Here is a 21,052-nt window from a genome sequence, read left to right on the forward strand (position 1 = left end):
ATTAAAAAAATCACACCTAGGGTGAAGTGAGCGGTGCTATTTAATTTCATTAAGCGCCTCGCAAAGCTCGGCCAATGTGACCCTGCGAGTACAACAAACTTTGTTTGCTTTGTTCAGAGAAAAGATGTAGGCCACACTTCAGAGCCCGGACAAGACCAGATGTTGGAGCTTAGCTCCGAATCCAGGAGCATCGCTCAAAATTTCATAAGAAACTACTCAAGAGAGTGCGGATATTCCTTTCACTATGCTCTATTGTAGATGTAATCTTTCTTACTAAGCAAAATAATGTATGTATTGAGAACTTGAGTGTGAGCTCAACTGATGTTTGATATATGATTACAGTATGTGATGTGATATAGTTTTTTTAGACCACATCTACCTGATCCATTTGGCACACTAGAGTTATCTGATACATGAGAAATTGTCTTACATCAGAATACAGTCATGTTACGGCCAGTATATGGCTTACGTTGTACAGTATGCATTCTTCAGGAAGAGAGAAGAGGAGCACTCGTCAGCAACGTGGTTCATATAAACATTCGTCTAGGGTGCACGGCTCAGGCAAACATTGAACGTAGAATAAGGACGCCAGCACTCACTTTAGAATGAATTCTTCTTGTTTATTAAGAAGGCCTTCCTCAGTGCGTTAACACGCTGAGGAAGGCCTGCTGGCCGAAACGTCCGTATGTTCTGATGGCTGCTGGGGGTGATACCTTTTAATAAACAAGAAGAATTCATTCTAAAGTGAGTGCTGGCGTCTTGTTCTACAGTATGCATTCTAACATATAAAACGTGTGCACACACATTAATCCGTTAATAAAAGAGAACCAACGAGGCAAATCATAATATCATATTACAGCCAGCTTTGCACCTCCTATATGGTAAAGCATGGCAAGTGTCCATGTAGCACGCTCCAGAATTAGCCCAACAAATGCATGATTTCACAGCGTACCATCAGATATGGCCTTTCGCAACTACAGCTGGGGCTTGGGGATCCAATTATGTGCAGAGAAAGAGACACAGACAGAGAGAGAGATACACAGAGAGAGAGAGAGAGAGAGAGAGAGAGAGAGAGAGAGAGAGAGAGAGAGAGAGAGAGAGAGAGAGAGAGGAGAGAGAGATACAGAGAGAGTTGTGAATTAATTGAAAATACAAGGTGGATGTAAGTTTGATTGAGACTAGGCAGAGGAATAGGCTAGCTTTGTGCTGTTACAAAAAGGCAGTGGTGGTAGCTTATAGACATACTCACAGTATCAATACCGCCATGTAGAATAGTCTGTTACAAGTAAAAGTTCGGTATTAAAAATGTACTTGAGTAAAAGTACAAGAGTATTGGCATGAAAAATATACTTAAAAAGTTCAAAAGTACTCATTATGCATAATGTCCCATTTCACAAGTTTTCAAATGTATAAAAATCTCTTGAAAAATAGCAGACCTACAAGCTCACAATGCGTAGCATCGCAGCGAGTTGTGAGCCTGTAGATCTGCTATTTTCAAGCATGTATATGTACAGTATGTTTGAAGAACCAGTACTTTCTAGTGCAGCCCCATCCACTTGTCCCTTTGAGTAGTAGTCGGTCTCAAAACCAGTCCCCACAACATTAATTACTATTCTGGCCCCCTGGTTTACAACTTCTAACGGCGCTCATGCAACCTTCGCAACGCTCGACAGGGCGACTCGCTCGCTACCGGTCGCTCGGCGGTGTCTCACGTGGATCAAGGTCGCCTGAGACGGCACGCCTCCGTCATGGTCATAGATAGAAAACGAGCGCTCCTTTTTCAATTGTACTGGTTCTTCAAACATACTGCAACATATATACTATTAGGGCTCAAGAGGTTAATGTATATTTTGTAATAATAATACAAATCTACAAAGTAACTAGTAATTATGGTTTTCAAATAAATGTGGTGGAGTAAAACGTACAATATATCACCTCTGTGAAGTAGTGGAGAAGAGTATTGAAAATTGGAAATACTCAAGTAAAGTAAATCAAAATTGTACTTAAGTACAATACTTGAGTAAATACAGTAGTTATTTTACACCACGTGGTTCTCAACCTTCTCTGGCTGCGACCCCCAACAATTATATTTTAACTGGGGACCCCTCCACCCTGACGAGCACTAAGAGTTGAGGCATTACATTTTGTATAACACGGTTCTATTGTGAAAATAGCAGATCAATAGCAGCTCTAGCATGAAGATCTGCTATTTTCACAATTTCTGCCTCTAATATTTGACAATTTGGCCAATGTTTAATTTGTCATTTTAGAGGTATTAAAAGGTCCTTAAATTGTCACTTTAGAAATGTGCAGATACCCTCTATACACTTAATCTTTATGTTGTTTGTTTACTGTTGAGTGAGAAAACAATGTTGCACAATAAGTTAATCATCTGGGGACCCCCTAAAATATTTTGGGCGAACCACAGGTTGAGAACCACTGTTTTACACCACTGAAACAGGATGCCCATTCTCTTACAAGCGTGCCTCTGGCTCAGTGACTATAATTATTAATTGCAGATATATATTCCGACAGCAGCTGAGCACAAAGCCACAGATGTACTGTGGGTTTCGACCAAATGTGATTTCCAAACGGAAAGACCCATAGCCAAAGGAAAGCGTCGTAACTGCTGCATAATAATATGAAATTATATTTTACATTTTCGACATGGCTTCCATTCCAACATGGACTGACTGCATCATTCATAATCATATCTTATGAGACCGAGTAATATGGCGTTTGTTTCCCTATAATTGGCTTCGTTATGTCTACTTCCTTCCTTGCAGTGTGAAATGATTTCTGCCTGTGGGGAACAACAGTTAATCGAATCTATTGACACATAACAGTTATGCACTGTTACAGCCGAGTGCATCTGTGATGATCCTACTTGTTCATGTTTGATCTCTGTGACAGTATAGGCTATAGTACCCTGAGGTGAAATACAAATCATGCCTCATCTTTGATCAGGAGTCTTCTTTGCTTCTTTTGTTGATCACACATAATTGGAAAGAGCCAGTTTAGGGCATGTTGACTGCTAAGTTAACACTAATTCATGGACAAAATGTGTCTGTTTTTGAATTTGGTTCAGCAATCGGGTGGGAGCTTGTAGATTTGCTATTTTCATTGCTTCTTCTTTTTTTTTTTTTTCATGGCATTGCTTAGATGTGTTTGTTTGTTCGTTTTAAAATGTATAAAAATATATTTCTAAAGCAGAACACACACATTCAGTTCAGATCTGTCTAAACAGGAGCCACGTCTGACAGGAGTCTCCGTATGTAAACTCAGATGATGATGATGATCACATTCCGTGACCAGCACGTCATCTTCTGGTTTCTCTCAATTACAGAAATGGATTCACAAATGATATAAATGATGTAGGCCGCTGTGTGCGTGGGGATGCAATTAGTGTAACCATGATGTATTTACTTACTGTATCTGCCCTTTGAATGTGGACAAAACAGCTGTCTTCTTCACACATGTCCACCCAACTCACCCACCCACCCACCCACCGACCTACCAGCATGACACCGATGACAGGCCAAGACTCCCCTTTGGGACATTATTTGTTCCATTGTCAGCAGTTGACTGACTCATTCTCAACATTCCCTACATTTCTCCCTTTTTACGCATTAGAACATGGTTCTATAAGCCTGTCAGTCATCATGTCTCCAGTAGAGGTTATAGCTGGTTCTCTCTTTCCACAATTCAGCCAGTGAAAGGGAGATACAGCTGCTGAATGACCATGACAGATGCCTTAACCCCAGACAAAAGAAGATGAATGAGCCGTTTGTCCTTTGTGAAAACCCATTAAGGGGGTCTGACAGGTGTACGCGTCAAACAACACAGGTTTTGAATGAAAAAGAGACACCTCACAACTCTTTTCGTTATCTACCTCGAAGGAAAGATAACACAAGGCCTTTTTTGCCTACAGAAAACTATTAGTAGACAAAAGTCATCAGATACAAATGAGATTTTGCAGCTTTCTATTTCTTCATAGGGGCGGCATAGCTCAGGGGTAGAGAAACCGTTATTAGAGCACGAAGGGTTCCCGAAGGGTTCCCAGTTCCCGAAGGGTTCCCAGTTCGAATCCGGGCTCCCCCTGAGTTAATGTCGAAGGGTCCTTGGGCAAGACTCTGAACCCCACATTGCTCCCGGTGAGCAGGTTGGTGCCTTGCATGGTTTCCTCCGCCACCGGTGTATGAATGTGTGCGTGAATGGGTGAATGTAATGCACAATCTCTGTAAAGCGCTTTGGATAAAAAGCGCTATATAAATGCACCATTTACCATTTACCATTTCACGCCAGTGGTTCCCAAATATTTTAGGTCAAGACCCAAAAGAGAAATTTGATGTTTGCCCGAGACACAAAATAGCAGATCTACAAGCGCACAACACGTCGCGTTGTGAGCTTATAGATCTGCAATTTTCTTTACTCCTTAAACTAAGGAAAAAATAAAATCGTTCGATTGTTTTCATTTTATTTAGGAAATACTTTTCAAAAATGTTGGAATTGTTTTTAATTGATGAAAACATGTGATTTTTTTGTTTACACATTTTTTTTTTATATTTTGAGATAATATACATAATGTAGGAGGCGGAAAGAATATATTTACTTGCGACCCATAAAAATTGTTCCGCACCCAAAAGATGGGTCCGACCCACTGTTTGGGAACTTTATATATATTATATGAGCTTTACACAGCAGTATGATGCTAGCTACATTACAGCCATGACAGAAATGAGGAAAGACAGGCTGCTTACAGAATCAAGTACTATTCATGGATGCCATGTTCTGTTCCTTTGTTGTCATGAGGTCAGCGTGTCACCCGATGCTCGGGCAGTGCACGTTCTGCAAACAAATGTGGTTGGCCCATCAAAAGCACAAAGCAGCCATGTTTGACTCCTAGCTGCATTTTCATGTTGGATTACTAGATAATGCTTGAGTGTTGTTGAAAAACAGTGAATTTCTCTCGTGAATTGTTTAAAGCGGCTTTATGTCACTTTTCTTTAATGAATAAAGTGTAATTCTGTCCGATATGTAATGTAGTGTATGTTAATACAATTCAACTACAATTGGGGTGGTTGTATTTTGTCTCCCTGCTCTTGAGACATTTAGATTGTGTCAAAGGTCATGTCTCAGCAGTCTCACCCAGACAGGAACGGACCATTTTTGACACCGGATGGTCAAGATTGGGAGAGTATTTTCAGTCCGAGTGTATCAAAAAATCAACTGGGTTAAGCACCGTTGGTCCAACCATTTTAACATTCACCAGCGTCGGCAGGTTAGCATTTCACCAGGTTAGCATTTCACCAGCGTCCGCAGGTTAGCATTCACCAGCGATAGTTTTACTGAGCTTAGGGTTAGGGTTAAGGTTAATTAGGTTTAGGTGTATCTCCGTCCCCCGGACTTTCGGCACCTCCGCGCAGCCAATCACAAGCTTCGGTCTGCCTTAACCCAGTAGCCTTTTTGATACACTCGGACTGAACGACCTGCAGAAAAACACTCTCCTGGTCAAGATTACATTTATTCCCTGAGCAAGCAGGCAAGCTCTATTAGCTCAAAGTTTCAAATCCGGGTAGAAGAGGAAAGTGCAGCTTTAAAGCCTGATGTTTGTTCGTGTTTATTCAAAGCTAGACCATTCACAATAAGCATTTACATTTCATTACTAACTTCCTTGACTACAGATGCTTCAACCTTGTGGAGAATCCATTGAAAACTCAGCCCATGAAACCAGGGACGTGCAGAGAATGTTAGAGAGGCAGGGGGTGACATTTCTAAAAGGGCCTTATGGTGAAAATATCGAAAATAGCCGACCTCCGAGTCCAAGCTCACAGCACATACCACACTGACTGAACTAAGCATAATCAAGTCAATACTGGAGATTAGGCTTAAGTTAACGGCATGGATTTCAGGTATGTCATGGAAAGGAGGAATTTGCATTTCTTTCACCTTAGTAAAAACTGCATTCATGGTCTGGAGAGGGCACTTTTTACAGACAGATAAAAGGGCAGGGACTCAAGCCCCCTTTGATGTCTATGTGTGCACGTGCCTGCATGAAACAGAACCAGAACCACAGAGGTGTTGGTGAAGTGAGCTGGGCCGGTGGTGTTAAACGCAGAGAAGCAGGACTTCATGGATCATGGAGTACATGATCTCTGTCTCCATTAATGATCTGACGATATCATGTAAGCTCACATCTCCTTGACTGTGTGCATGCCAATTGTTGCTTGACATCCATTCCTTTTAATAGACTAATCATCACACAGCAGTAGCACAACACGCCCCAAAGATATTACATTATGAATCTCGGGTGCTAGTTAGATGTGGATGACATGTGGAAAGGAGGCCAGAATGAGAGAGGTCCCTACAGTAGGCTGTCATCATAATTGGTATACGGTGAATTAAATTATCCTAGGGAGAGAAGCTTTTTTTAACCAGCTTTTTACCATTATGAAATCCACTATATTTAGTTTCTGCCATCTGTCGACGCGGAGAAGTGTGATATCCTGATAAGAGCAGTTCTGCGCGCTGACTGTGAGTGAAGCTACTGCCTTGGAGAAACGGAACATTCTCAACATTCACTAACACATTGTCTGCTGCTTGCACTGTTTTGTCATTTAGATTATTGTTAAATAAAATAAATGCGTTTGCTCCCCTGCTGAATTATTAATAAAAATGTAAGATGTTCAGTTAATCTGTTTGAGGATGCTCCGTTTTCTTCCAGAGAGATGGAGATGGTACTTAAATCCTTCTTTGGTTGCCCATGCGGCTGTTAAGTTGTTCGACCTGAATGGAACAAATAAGCACAGTGTTGTTTCTCCACGGTTACAGTATGGTTCAATGAGCTGAGAGCTGAGAGATAAGATATAGGTTTAAAATGTGATTCCTTGCCTTGGTCCTTTGGCAAAGATCTTTAAATATTATTACGACCACACAAGCATGCTGTCCACCCTCTTTTGAAAATGGATGTGTTCTGCCCAACCGTTCTGCCAGGCAAGCATTGTCATTAATCAAAGTCTTGCAAAAGACATCTCTGTAATGATCTACTTGGCACCTTTGGACTAAGCCTTCATCCGTAGCATATTAATATTACATTAACGTTGTGTAGCCAAATAGGTTTATCGGCCCAAATTAATCAACAGTACATTTTATAGATATTACTTTACAAGACACTTAAAGCATTTACTGTAATTGATGTTTGTAATTTGACACCTTCTCCAATAGTTTTATTTCAATTTCTAAATGACCTTTTGTTTTGAGCGGTACTAACCGCTCCTATGTCTGGCTTTTTGTGTAAGTCCCTATGTCCCTAGTCATACAAGACTTATGTCATAGAAAATACGCACCGAAATCGCCACAGCTGATGTCACGGATAGAGATACACTTGTGTCATGTTTGATTCACTTTTGAGCATGGACGTGCAGAGAATGTTAAAGAGGCAGGGGCTGACATTTCTAAAAGGGCACTTTTGCTAAAAATATTGAAAATAGCAGACCTCCAAGCTCACAATGCGTCACAGAGCTTGGAGGTCGGCTATTTTCGGTACTTGATATACCACACTAAACTAACCATAAAAAGTAAATACCGGAGAGGATGCGTACAACATGGATTTGTACACAGTGAGGGCAATTCTTTCAACATAAGATGCTGCACTTTCAGGAGAGTTCAGGAGAGTTTGAACAAGGCAATTCTCTTGAATGCTGCCTTCAGGTATGGCATGGAAAGAGGGCATTTGCATTTCTTTCACCATATTAAAAACTGCATTCATGGTCTGGAGAGGGCACTTTTTACAGACGGGTAAAAGGGCAGGGGCTCAAGCCCCCTTTGGTGTCTGTCTATGTCTGCATGTGCCTGCTTTTCAGTCATGTTTTATAGACTCCAGCTAGTACAGAAACACTGCCTGATTACACTACCTGTAAAACTTGTATTGACCACCTAGCTTTATATGGCCTTGCTCCAAATGACAAAGGATTCACTGAATCCCCTACACAGGACCTGATTCCTAGATCCTGTGGCTGTGATTGGATGACTTTTGCTCTCAGAGCCCCCAGACTGTGGAACTCTGGTGTCCATCGGACAAACTACACACCATTAGTGACTTTTAAATCCCTTCTTAAAACCTTCTTGTATAGGAAAACATGAATCATGGATTCTTGAATAGTTGGTGTATTTTCTCCCCTGATGTTTTTAGGCTCCACCTTTGGCCAGGTGGAGCCTGCAGTACCATTGTGGCTAAAGAATCCACCGCTCCTGAATGAAATGTTTGGTACCGGGAGTCTGGTGCAACGCACAGGTCCTGGACCTTGTGAGAGCAGGAGAGGACCTGGTGAGACGTAGGAGGGGCCCGGACAGGGGTCAATCCACAGAGTCTAGTACTTCCACGCGCCAGATTGACCCTCCTAGTCTCGGCAGAGTATAGTTCTGGAGCGAAGGATTGTATGGCCCTGTCTTTCCCTAATAGGTTTGACTGTGGGTACTGGGTAGCTACTGGGACATAAGTCGGGACTTGATCAACCCCGGCTGGGTCACCTGGATGAGGGGTATGATGTTGTGAGACCCGAAACCTAGATGAGTTCAGGCTACATCACTGATGATACGTCCCAGGTGCATCCATGTGATGTTTTTTAGTTATGATAATTGTGTTTGTATTGTTTCATCTTCTGTCCCCTGTGTTGTTTTTAATTGCGCTGTTGTTTTTTAAAGCAGTTTGAACTGTCAATTTTCTTATTATATAGAACTCAATAATGACATCTATCTCATCTAAATTGGAAAAGGATAATAAAATATCTACCAAATAATATCACTTTTACCTGTATTTCACTTATACAATGTATAGCTACTTACAATATATTGAAATCAAGTAGCCTAAATGTGGACTTTTATGTTTTGATCATTTTGTACAAGGTAACATGGTATAACACAAAAATGTGTTTTATTGCTTTTCAATACCCTCATGCTTGACTATGCATAACCTTTACCCTGATCATACCTTAATCAATAACCGGATGAAGCCAGGCTGCCATTCATTGAAAGAGTATTTAAATAACCAAAGAGCTGTTGTGTAGACCCTGGCCATACCATCATGAATAGATTACACTCTCTTTGGTGCTCTATTATGGGTTATATGGGAGGGATGTTGCACCTGATCACTGTCATCATTGTGGTTAATATCAGAGGTATGTTGGTTTGTATCAGTCTGGTCAATATCATCAGCCATGCTTTGTGTTTTCTTCCCCCCTGCCTCAGGGATAAACACACCAACAGGGAATTGAATTTCAGTGCTTTCAGCTTCCCCATGCCTTCCATGAATATGAATTCCCCTCTCTCTCTCTGGCGTTCATGAGCCTGCTTATGGCTTTTTATTTTTACTTTTATACCTGGATGTCATGTTTTAACCCATTTAAAACATGGAGAACGTCTGTGTCATTTTAGATTTTTAGCTAGACCTTTATATATAGCAACATTACATACCGTACGTTTTCCAGAAAACTCTAAGTATTTAGAACAGTGGTTCTCGAAAATAGCAGACATACAAGGTTTTTATATATATATATATATATATATATATAATATATATATATATATATATATATATATATATATATATATATATATTTTTTTTAAACAAATCTTCTCTTCTCTTCACAGAGATCCTTATAATTGAACAGGGATCGTTGTATAGCCTATCTTTGTTTTGGTGCCATTCAAATTATGATCAAGATCAGTGCAGTAGGCTACTCTAACAATGCTGTTATTTGGAAAGAGCCTGGTAAGGAACAGACTGCTCCCCTATGGACAAACCAGAGGACCACTGGTCTTACCATATAAAGGCTTGGAGTGCTAACAGGCCTAAGGCAGGCAGCTGTGATGTAGGCTATACTGTTTAGTGGTGACCAGATCTCTTATTACTCTGAGAGGGGGTAACAGGAAGGCTCGTCCAAAAACACACTCGCCCCTATTTTTTCTTCTTGTATTACTGAGGATAAGGTTAAGAATAAGGTATAATTTTTTTAAGGCATAGTTTTACTGGTTAAGATTAGGAATAAGGAGGGGGCACCCGCCGGTCTACTGGTCCAGGTGCATGCCACATAGGCATTGATGCCTGACGGCGTCGCTGGTTCGATTCCCGGTCCGTACAAACTTTCCCGCATGTCACTCCCCGTCTCTCCCCCAATTTCCTGTCAGTCTACTGTCCTATCCAATAAAGGCATAAAAGCCCAAAAAACAAATCTTAAAAATAAAAAAAAGATTAGGAAAAGTTAGGTTTAGGGCTTTAGGCATAGTTTTACTGAGGTTAACCGGGTCGGGCTGAGCATGTTTTGGGGCTAGCATTCTTTTATTCTGAGAGGGAGGGAGGTATAGGTAGTTAGGTAGGTTAGTTGTTAGTTTGTTTGTTTGTTTGTTTGTTTGTTTGTTTGTTTGTTTGATTGATTGATTGATTGATTGATTGATTGATTGATCGATTGATTGAGAATTCCTGAGAGAGAATTCCTGGCAGTAATTAAAAAATAATCCAAAACAAACAAATAATCCATATGCACTACAGTGCTGCATGAGCAAAGAGCCAGGCTACTGCTGTTATAATTGTGAAAGTGGGCTTGATTTATGTCATGCTGACGACAAATGCGATGATGACAATGATGAGGAGGAGGATGATGATGCTGATGAACCAGAACCAATGCACATCCTTTCCCCAGTTGACAGATGACGCAAAAACAATAGGTGGAACGTGGACCAAATCGTTTGGAGGAGGAGGGAGGAGAGACCGCTGTGACTTAAGTTCAGTTCGTCTTTCTTTCCATTTCTCTTGGCAGCCAGCCAACCAGCCAGCAGAATCATCAGCCATCGAAGGCGTGGACAACATCTCTCTTGTGTGCACACACGCATGCACGTACACGCACACTGGCACACGCACACACCTTGTGCATCTCCAAGACGCGCTCCACACGAAGGAGAAGATGGGGAAATGGCAATCGCAGTTTTCCAAATGTAACGGCCAAGAAATCAAAGGATATCTTTATTTATGACACCAACCCTTGCGATAGCACCTAATTAAAACACTACGGTAAGATATTTGCCATTTTTATCATAGAATAGCCTACTTTACTTGCATGATCTCGGACCGTTATTTTACAAGAAAAAGGTTAATACAATATAAATGTTTTGGTAATTTTGACTTTGAAAGGAGAAAAACTGCTCGTGCTAGTTATAATACCCAGCAATGTTGACTCAGTTCAAACGCATTTATAGGCTATAGCCTAGGCATTAATTCGGTCAGTAAGCTGAAATTGATTTGAATGTATTTGACACAATTAACTGTATTTATTAGCCTACATCTGGGCATATATTTTTTAGAGGTATAGAAACGTTGTTTTTCTGTCAGACCCGCATCTGATTTATGCGAAAATGTTTGAAATAATGTGGCTTTCTGTCTGAATTCATACCGGTAATTGCCTATATGGATTGTAGCCTATATCTATTCTTTTTGTATATTATTTTTCATCTTAAGTTGAAGTGATCCTTAATTTCATATATTTCCCCAAGCCTTTTACTATTGTTGTTAAATTATGTAATATATACGGAAATGATGTGAAATCGCATGAACGAGCGAGTTTCCAGAGAAAGCATGAGGGATGGAGGCAGCTCATCTCGGATTGGGGGGAGGGCAAATACAGGAACACGTTACTGCCCTCTTGTGGTCATTTTATATAATCCATGCATGGGTTTTATTGAGTGTTCGGCAGGGTGCATTCCATGGGTGCATTATTGACTAATTTGTAGTTATTATTGACTATAATTTGTTACAGCAAGATGCTCAGACATAGCTAATTAGACAAATTAAAATAGTTGTAATAATAATTATTGTTATTGTTATATTTAATTAAATATGTTTAATTATTAAGACATATGCCTACTATTTCTGTCAGCCATTCGCTTCCATACACATACACATGTGTATACTATATAAGTGTATAGCCTATATCTATATACTATATAAATGTATAGCCTATATCTATGTATGCAAGACAGAATACAGTTCTTTATTATTGTGAATAAACAACACAACATTATTATAGGCTACTATTATTGTCATTATAAATTCTTCTTGAATACATGGATTTTTCAATCCTTCACTATTCACACTTACAGGCTAAAAGTATAGAAAACTGTTCTTTACGATGGAAGGATGCCAAATGAAGCACTAAAGTGCCATTTTCCTCCTTAATGCAACCCCTTTTGCAGAACTGGCTGATTTCATGGTGCTCTTATAGTATAAATGGAGCATGCCCCTCTATACCTCCACTTCTGTGGTTTCCAGTTATGTAATTTCATCCCATCAGCCTGCATCAGTCTCACAATGCTCAGTGCTTAGCTCACACTGAGTCGCTGCTGGATATATATAGAAGTAGCACAACACACAAGTAAAGCCTGGTTTATACTTGATTGTATGACAGTGTCATGTGCCGTAAATAGCCGATCTGCAAGCTCATAAAGCATGGCCTCTGCGACTCATTGTGAGCTTGTTGATCTGCGCATTTTGGTGACCAACACTGTCGTACGATGTGGCATAAATTGAGCATAAGGGGAGACAGGGTAAAAGGGTAAGTGTGTCACTAAGTGTGTGTGTGTGTGTGTGTGTGTGTGTGTGTGTGTGTGTGTGTGTGTGTGTGTGTGTGTGTGTGTGTGTGTGTGTGTGTGTGTGTGTGTGTGTGTGTGTGTGTGTGTGTGTGTGCATTTGTGTGCGTGCATCTGTATGTGGGGAGTTTGAATGATGAATGCTTTTTTCATCTCTCTGACTGAACACCCCCTCCCCCCGCACGCTCTATTTTGACTACGTAAGCAAAAAATAAAAACACCACAGAGCAATGGTCTTTGAATTGTATACCATATATCACAATAATGGCTAACAACACGTTTTATTTTACAGATTTTCCTCTGACTGCAAAGCAACAAACAAACCCTGAGACAAGCAAGCATGGATCCATCTCCATCCCAGCTGCACGGATCCAAAAAGCGGGTCAAGATCCACCCCAACACGGTTACAGTCAAATATGCCACCCACTTCCCCCAGCCTGGCGACGAGGGGTACGATGACGCCCCTTCCTTTGAGGACTTTGGTGCTTACGCAGAGGCAAACGTGGAGAAGAGACTGGTGTCGGACAGTAAAGGTGGCAGGACATTCTTTGGTACCATGGAAACCCAGCCCAAGCAGCCGGGCCAGCCGCAGAGGGACAAGGGGGTGGAGAGCCAGCTGGCCAGCTTCGGCGAGGCAAACGTTTTGGCCTCTAGGGTGACGTGGATGGCCTTGTTCGGGGCGGCCGCGGCTCACGGGTGCGTGGCGCTGATCACCCGGCTAGCGGCGGACCGCTCTAAAGTGCCCTCGCTGGAGCTGCTGTTCATCCGCTCCGTGATCCAAGTGCTGTCCATACTGGTGGTCTTTTACAGAAAGGAGGCCCCCTTCGGCCCCAAGGGCTACCGGCTACGACTGTTCTTCTACGGGGTCTGCAATGTAATCTCCATCACCTGCGCCTACACCTCCTTTGCCATCGTGCCGCCCAGCAACGGCACCATCATGTGGCGCGCTTGCACCACCGTCTTCAGCGGCGTGCTGGCCTTCCTGCTGCTGGACGAGAGGCTGGCCTACAGCGACGTGGTGGCGGTGGTGGGCAGCGTGTTCGGCCTGTGCCTCGTCGTGGTCCCCAACATCGCGGACGAGGAGAAGACCCGGCTGAGCTTCTGGAAGGAGGCGTTCGGCTACAGCATGACGGTGATGGCCGGCCTGATGGCCGCCCTCTCCATGATCATCTACCGGTCCATCAAGGACCGCGTCAGCATGTGGACGGCACTCTTCACCTTCGGGTGGACCGGCACGGTGTGGGGAGCGTCCACTATGTTTGTCATGCAGGAGCCCATCGTCCCCCTTGACGTGGAGACCTGGGGCTACCTGATTGGGATCTGTATCTGCTCCACCGTGGCGTTCCTGGGGGTCTACTACGCTCTGAACAAATTCCACCCGGCCTTAGTCAGCACCGTTCAACACCTGGAAATCGTGGTGGCCATGATTCTCCAGCTCATCGTCCTGAGGATGATCCCGTCCCGCTACGACATCATGGGCGCTCTGGTCATCATGGTCAGCGTGTTCACCCTGACCGGGTTGAAGCTGTACCGGGTGAGCAGGGCCATGCGACAGGATTATCAGGAGATCCTGGACTCGCCCATCAAATGACTCTGTGGCTGTTTCTCTCTTGTCTATGTTTACAGTGTTGATCGGTTCATGTGCAATCTCAAGAATGTCTGGATCTTTTGATTTGGTATTGTTGTGTGTTGTTGGAAGAGTGCCAGTGTGTAATAATAATGTCTTAATATCTGTGTGTGTGTGTGTGTGCGTGAAATAAAGGAGACATGTGCCGTGGTGATTTTATAGCTTTAGTAGTGTTGCTTTAATAGTCGAATGGTCTCTCGTAGCAACTTTTCAGCGGAAAACAATCATTTAAAGCTGGAATCCATAACTAAAGGCCTCTCCATACTTCGACCGAAATGTTCGGTGAGTTGTGTTTTCCGACGTGCAAATTTCCGAACTCTCATTCGGTCTAATGCTTTTCAGAAGTCCCCAGGGACATAATTTTATGGTTGAAAAGGACCTTTTGACCGAAATCTTCGGTCAAATCTTTATGGACAGCCCTTTACTACATGTCATACCAGGGTAAATTTTCTGCATGAGAGAATTAATTCGTACCTCTCTGCCAATAAGACACCCTTACTTGGTCCGGCGTTACTAGTTGTCCACCATTAGGTGGTTTGGTGACCATACAGATTGATTCAAATAACATTTTATTCATTCAAATAAGTTGTGGATTGCAGCATTAACTCCTCATTGTGATGTGTTTTGTTGTTGAATATGAAACAATATTGCATCTGGTCTTGTGTGTTTACAGAGTGACAAGATAGTTTTAATAACATCTGTCCTTTATTGTTGCAACATTGACAAGGTGTGGCGTTTTCTTGTATTGTCTCACTACCTCACAAGTCACAACCACACCAGTTTCACTATGAAGTTGTCAGCGGACCACCATGACACTGAATAAAATAACCGTTTATATTTATACAGAGTAACTAAAGAAATAGCTTATTGTCTGCAAATCAATCAATCAAACAAACAAACATGTAGCCTATCCATAGTGTGTATTGATTGAATACTATATTAGTCAGAAATGTAAACAGCATGAGGTACGTCATTTAGTCATTTAGGCTAAAAGGATAACACACCGGGACTTGTTTCCATTGTGGTCCTATATTACCCATTGGTTAAGATGCTGCTAAATGGGATCTGGAACCAGAGGCAAGACAGCAGCTTGAATAGTGGAGGGAATTCCTGCTTTCGTCAACTTGTAGCTGGGTCTATTATAATAATTTGAGGTGTAATAGATTTAAGAGGTACTGTTATTTGTATGCATATCAGTCAGGCATATAGCACTATTAATAGAATACTGGATTCTTTCCTCCACACAGAGGCTATTGCCATGCTGGGGATGTAATTAAATCACGGAAGGCGTGGATGAAAAAAAAACAGATAGGCCCACCCTGGCCCACCCTCCCTTGCTACAGTATGTTATTATATTGTATCTTGTGTATACACTCTACTCTCAGCATTTGGTTGATGTGTAGCAATTAAATCTCTGTGCTCGGCTCCAGTTTGCTTTCAGATGGCCATCGCATAATGCCCTGAGACGTGTGCGCAGAATTGAATTCTAGTTCCCTTAAATAACATAACTTCATCTTCCTTCCCCTTTTCTGCTGGAGAGATACTCAGATCTAGGCTAGCTGAGAAGGCTTTGTTTCTCCGTGGAGAGAGAGAACAGAGAACCCAGCTGAGCCAATCAGTCTGCACTCTGCCTAAGGCAACACACAGCCGTGATGGAATGAATAAGGATTATAATGACGGTTCTTCTTCTCAGGATGGTTGAAAGGAGAGAGCGGAATAGTGTAGCTTCACTGCAAGTCCACCAGGTGGAGTTCCAAAACCGCACGTTGGGTTGGGTTGTGAATTTGGCTTGTGTTTCCAGGCTTCAAGTTCCAGCAGTGAGGTTTATGTTATTAAAGTAGGCTACTTTTAGATTGAGTTCAGTTGTCCTCTGTTGCCATAATTTGTGTAGTACTGCCTATTGGATAAATTAACACATCATTTATTATAGTTCAGTTCAATGATGCTCTAAATGATCTGTAATACAACATTTTCTGCATGTTACACATACTTTTATTTTCTTCCACCAGGTGAAGGACTAATATAGCCAGAATACATTTAAAGTTACTTGTTTTAAACACATTGATATATTCTCATTCTGGAAAAGATTGCATGGCTTATTTGGATTTTGGTCTTGAATATTGGCTTGAAAATCTAGGCAAACAGTTCAGTTTTAGGTTTACCCTCCAGTATTCAAAGTTGAGATGGCATTATGGGATGGAAGCCTAGTTCTGGTAATGTGACCTTTCTTGATTAGGAAATGGATGCACTATGGATGGACTACATGTAGAGTAGGCCCATCTGTTAGACTGCATCCTGCAGTGTTCTGTACAGCCTTCGTCATCATTACCATGAGAATCCTCCCTTCACCGCATACTGTACTTGTTTATTAGCGCTAGCGTCAATTCCCAGTAGGGGCCAGTGTGGAATTTGAAGACGAGTTATTGCATTGTGTATGTGTGTGTGGGTCGGTAGGTGTGAGAGTGCATCTGTACAGTAGACTATAGAACAGGGGTCTTCAACAGGGTGGTCCTCAGAGTTACTAGGGGGGTCAAATCTTTGTATGATAGGATTTTTTTTTTTTTACATTAAGCACTTGGAGCCCTATGGCATCCCCATTCTGAGGGAAACATTAGCCAAAATCTTGTAGCAGATCTACAAGCACCCACACCGCTGTGAGCTAGTAGATCGTCTAGCTTCTGCAAATAGGTTTGGTGTAAAGAGCAGGTCAAGTCAAAGGTCAAGTTTACTATTGAGGTGTCTGAAAATATACATGAACATAAATACATTAACTACAGATTATAACACTGATGATAGTGCTGTCAAACAAGTCTACAAAGCTATCTATGAAATCTATGAAAAGGTTAATCTGCAACACAATTTTATTACAGTATGTATGTAGTGGGGGTCCCTGCTTCATCTCACTCTTAGCTAAGGGGTCCTTGGCCTGTAAAACGTTGAAGACCCTTGGTATAGACTATACTATATCAATCAATCAATCAATCAATCAATCAATCAACTTTTATTTACAGACTTCAAGGTCCATTAAAAACAAACAGTATAGACTCTATAGTCTATACTGTATGGACAGAAAGATCCGTATTTATAGCGTCATAAAGGATTTGAAGACAAAACAGGTATCGCGTATATGTGTTTTTGAGCAGTGGTCACACCGTCTCCAATGCGTGACATCGTGTGTACTGTAGGTAACTATGTAACTATGTATGTTTGTACCGGTATGTAGACTGAGCTGCAATGCCGCTGGGTGACCAGTGGCAGGCCTGGGTGACCAAGTGACGCTGTTGAGTCACACACACACACACACACACACACACACACACACACACACACACACACACACACACACACATAGGCGACCCTTGACCCCATGATTTTTTTATTTATTAATGAGGGCTATGCTACAGCTCTCTCACACCTATGTCGCACCACCGATCTGACCAATGGGCCTCGTCATTCACCAAGCTCGGGTTCGCTCATAAATGGTAAATGGTGCCTTTACCGTATATTGTGCTTTTTTATCCAACACAACACTATCTATTGCTTGGTTGCATATTATAGACATGATGCAAATTCAACCTTTTTTTCAGTTGATGCGTTTAGAGCTGAATTATTAGGCCACTCTGTCTTTTTTTAAGATTTGTTTTTGGGCCTTTATTGATAGGACAGTAGACTGACAGGAAATGGGGGAGAGATGGGGAGTGACACGCGGCAAAGGTCGTCCGGATTGGGAATCGAAACGGCGACGCCGCTAGGCTTCCATGCCTATGTGGCAAAGCCGAAGTGGTATGCACCTGGACCAGTAGGCCAGCGGGCGCCCCACATGTATTATGTCTTACCATCTGATGAGGATACAGTGTGGCAGCATTCCCCATTCCAACGTAAGGATATGTTTTGAATCCAAAGAACGGAATTCTCCTCAGTGATCAATAAAACACAATCTGGTCCATAGTATGTATCGCCATTGTTACCTGTCAAATGTGAGCATTCTGTAGTAGAAAAGGCTTATATAATATCTTTCCACGTTTTATTAGCCTATTATTTGGTGATGGGTTTAAACTATAACTTCTTATTCTCCACACATTACTTTATTAACGTTCAGTTGATCCATCGTGTGATCAAGGGACTCTCTTCCAGACAGATTGATGTGTGATTCGACGCATTGTAATTTGATTGATTGACTTTAATTGTCAGAAATGTAAACAGTACAAGGTACAGTAAGACATTAAGGCTAAAAGGATGATCCCCAAAAAAGTCCTAGGGACTTGTTTCCATTGTGCAGAGTTTGGGTTATGTGCTGTAATCAAAATGGCATTCAATGAGGCCTCCAGCAAGAGTCTTGCCTATAAAAGCTATAGTTCTTTGGTTGACTTTCTTTATCACTTTTGATGCAATTTTTTTACCTGTCAGTTTGTGTCAAGAATATTCAGCCCAAATAGGTAACCTCTTCTTTGCTTGAGATTACTATATTGTCAACTCTGACATTGAAATTATTTGCAATACTAAGGGTATATTATATTTGGACCCAAAAATAATGGATTCTGTTTTGCAGTACCAAGGTGTAATGGCAATTTGTTTGGACAGAATCTGTGTACTTTTTCATAGCCAATTAGCCATGATTTTGTCCAGAACTGAGGCATTCCACATTGCATTTTGTCCTCATCCAAACCAGGAGTGCTGAGTCATCAGCGAACAAGAACAAATTGCAGTTACAGGCTGCTTTCATGTCGTTAGAAGGAACAGTGACGGCCCTACTATGCTTCCTTGGGGAACCCCACAGTTCACAGGGATGGACAAGGACAGCGTTCCATCCACCATTTGTTCTCTTCCCTCAATCTTGCAGATCTGTTTTTCCATGTGGGTCATTTCCGGGTTGTCTTTTATGGTGTTAAGTGGGGTGTGGAACAATGCAAATGATCTACACTGGAGCACGCTCGGCTTGTGACTTTACAATTACAATTAACAATTTAGGCAATTAGCAGACGCTCTTAATACAGAGCGACTTACAATAAGCAAGGTAATACATCAATACATCAAAATGCATAGAAATAGTAATCTGCAGGTACCTATTCAGTAAAAACTTTATTTAAAACCTAAAAAATGCTATCTAACTTACATGTATGGTCATTGAGAGTAGGCAAGTGCTACGATAAGTGCTATGGGCTAAGGTGGAGTCTGAAGAGGTGAGTCTTCAGAGTCAGACCACTGCTGTTCTAACTGCGACAGGGAGTTCGACAGTTTGGGGCCAGGACGGAGAACTGTCCAGGACGAGTGGATTTTTGTCCCGGGGTTTTTAGCGAGGGTTCTGTCAGCATCCCTGTGTAAGCTGATCTGAGTGAACGGGTGGGGTTGTAGGGGTTGATCAGGCTTTGTAGGTATGGAGGTGCCATACCTTTGGCTGCTTTGAGGGCCAGCATCAGTGTTTTGTACTCTGTGCGGGCAGCAACCAAGAGACAGTGGAGGGAGCGGAGAAGGGGGTACAAGTGAGAATTTTGGCTGGTTGAAGACCAATCGTGCCATGGCATTTTGGAACAGTTAGAGGCCAGGATGCCAGTGAGGACAGAGTCTGTCAAGTTTTAAGAACTACTCAGATAAGTCAAGTTTTGATATGACTGCTGGATGAGGAGCTGTAAGCAGAGGTAAGTACACATGCACATGTGCACGCACGCACGCACGCACGCACGCACGCACACACGCGCACACACACACACACACACACACACACACACACACACACACACACACACACACACACACACACACACAGGTCTTTATTCTGTGATGGGGAAATCTCGCTATTTCCTGTGATGATGGTCTGATAAGGCAGGCCTTGCTAGGGAGCATGTTTTTGGGAGATTTCTATTTTTATTTTTATTTTGTATATCAGCAGCACAAAAATAATAGCCTATACTGCACAATAAAATACTAGAAGCAGTGCTCTTCCGAGCACAGGTCTCCACCAGGCCACACAAATCGGCCTGTTATAGCGCCACCATGAGGCTGATTTAGAAAATGTGGGGCAGAGGTTCTGAATTAGCATCCAGGGAGTGTGTGTGCTCAGTTTGGCAGCGATCGGGCCAACGGCGCCGGAGATTAGCTGGTAACAACCAGGCCACACAAATCGGCCTGTTATAGCGCCACCATGAGGCTGATTTAAAAAATGTGGGGCAGAGGTTCTAGATTGGCATCCAGGGAGTGTGTGTGCTCAGTTTGGCAGCGATCGGGCCAACGTGACTGAGATTAGCTGTTCACAAACTGCGAGGACGCACGGACGCACGGACGGACGGACGGACGGACGGAGGGGAAAACATACTCTCCCTCAGCCTTCGGCTGGTGGAGACAATAACAAGTCAATACATCAATATCATACATGTTCTGATTAGGGAGCAATTAGCGATGTGACTGACTGACAAAACCACCATCCAATGGGAAAAGACACGTATTTCTTCTGCATCCAATCGAAAGAGACCTGGGCGGCAGCAATCAACTAGCGAGGGTAGCGTCTAGATCCCATTGACCGGAGGGACGCGAAGTCGTCAGTCAAACCGCTGGGGTTTCATCATTAATTTACATACACGTTGTTTGGGCGGGGAGTCCGGGGAAGTACAAGTAGTTGAAGTAGAGCTATGAGAGCTGGACAAATACATTTAAATAAATACCCCACATAAAGAAAGGTTCATCTTGTCAAAACAAACGTAAACCTTTATCAATGTAGCAGCTGCATGCATAATAAAAATCAAACCTCCGTTCGAAGTGGAGCTGTGTGTGTGTGTGTGTGTGTGTGTGTGTGTG

General features: G+C 42.3%; 1 protein-coding gene across 1 annotated transcript; it reads left to right on the top strand.

The window, feature by feature from the left end:
- Positions 1–12,976: 12,976 nt before the first annotated feature.
- slc35g2b (solute carrier family 35 member G2b) lies at positions 12,977–14,227 on the top strand (the record flags this gene model as incomplete). Its single annotated transcript, XM_080751947.1, has 1 exon — positions 12,977–14,227. One exon carries the CDS (start codon positions 12,977–12,979, stop codon positions 14,225–14,227), a length of 1,251 nt encoding a protein of 416 aa, XP_080608073.1.
- Positions 14,228–21,052: the final 6,825 nt, after the last annotated feature.

This window comes from Nannobrachium achirus (assembly GCF_963921795.1).
Source record: "Nannobrachium achirus genome assembly, chromosome: 21".
Lineage (NCBI taxonomy): Eukaryota > Metazoa > Chordata > Actinopteri > Myctophiformes > Myctophidae > Nannobrachium > Nannobrachium achirus.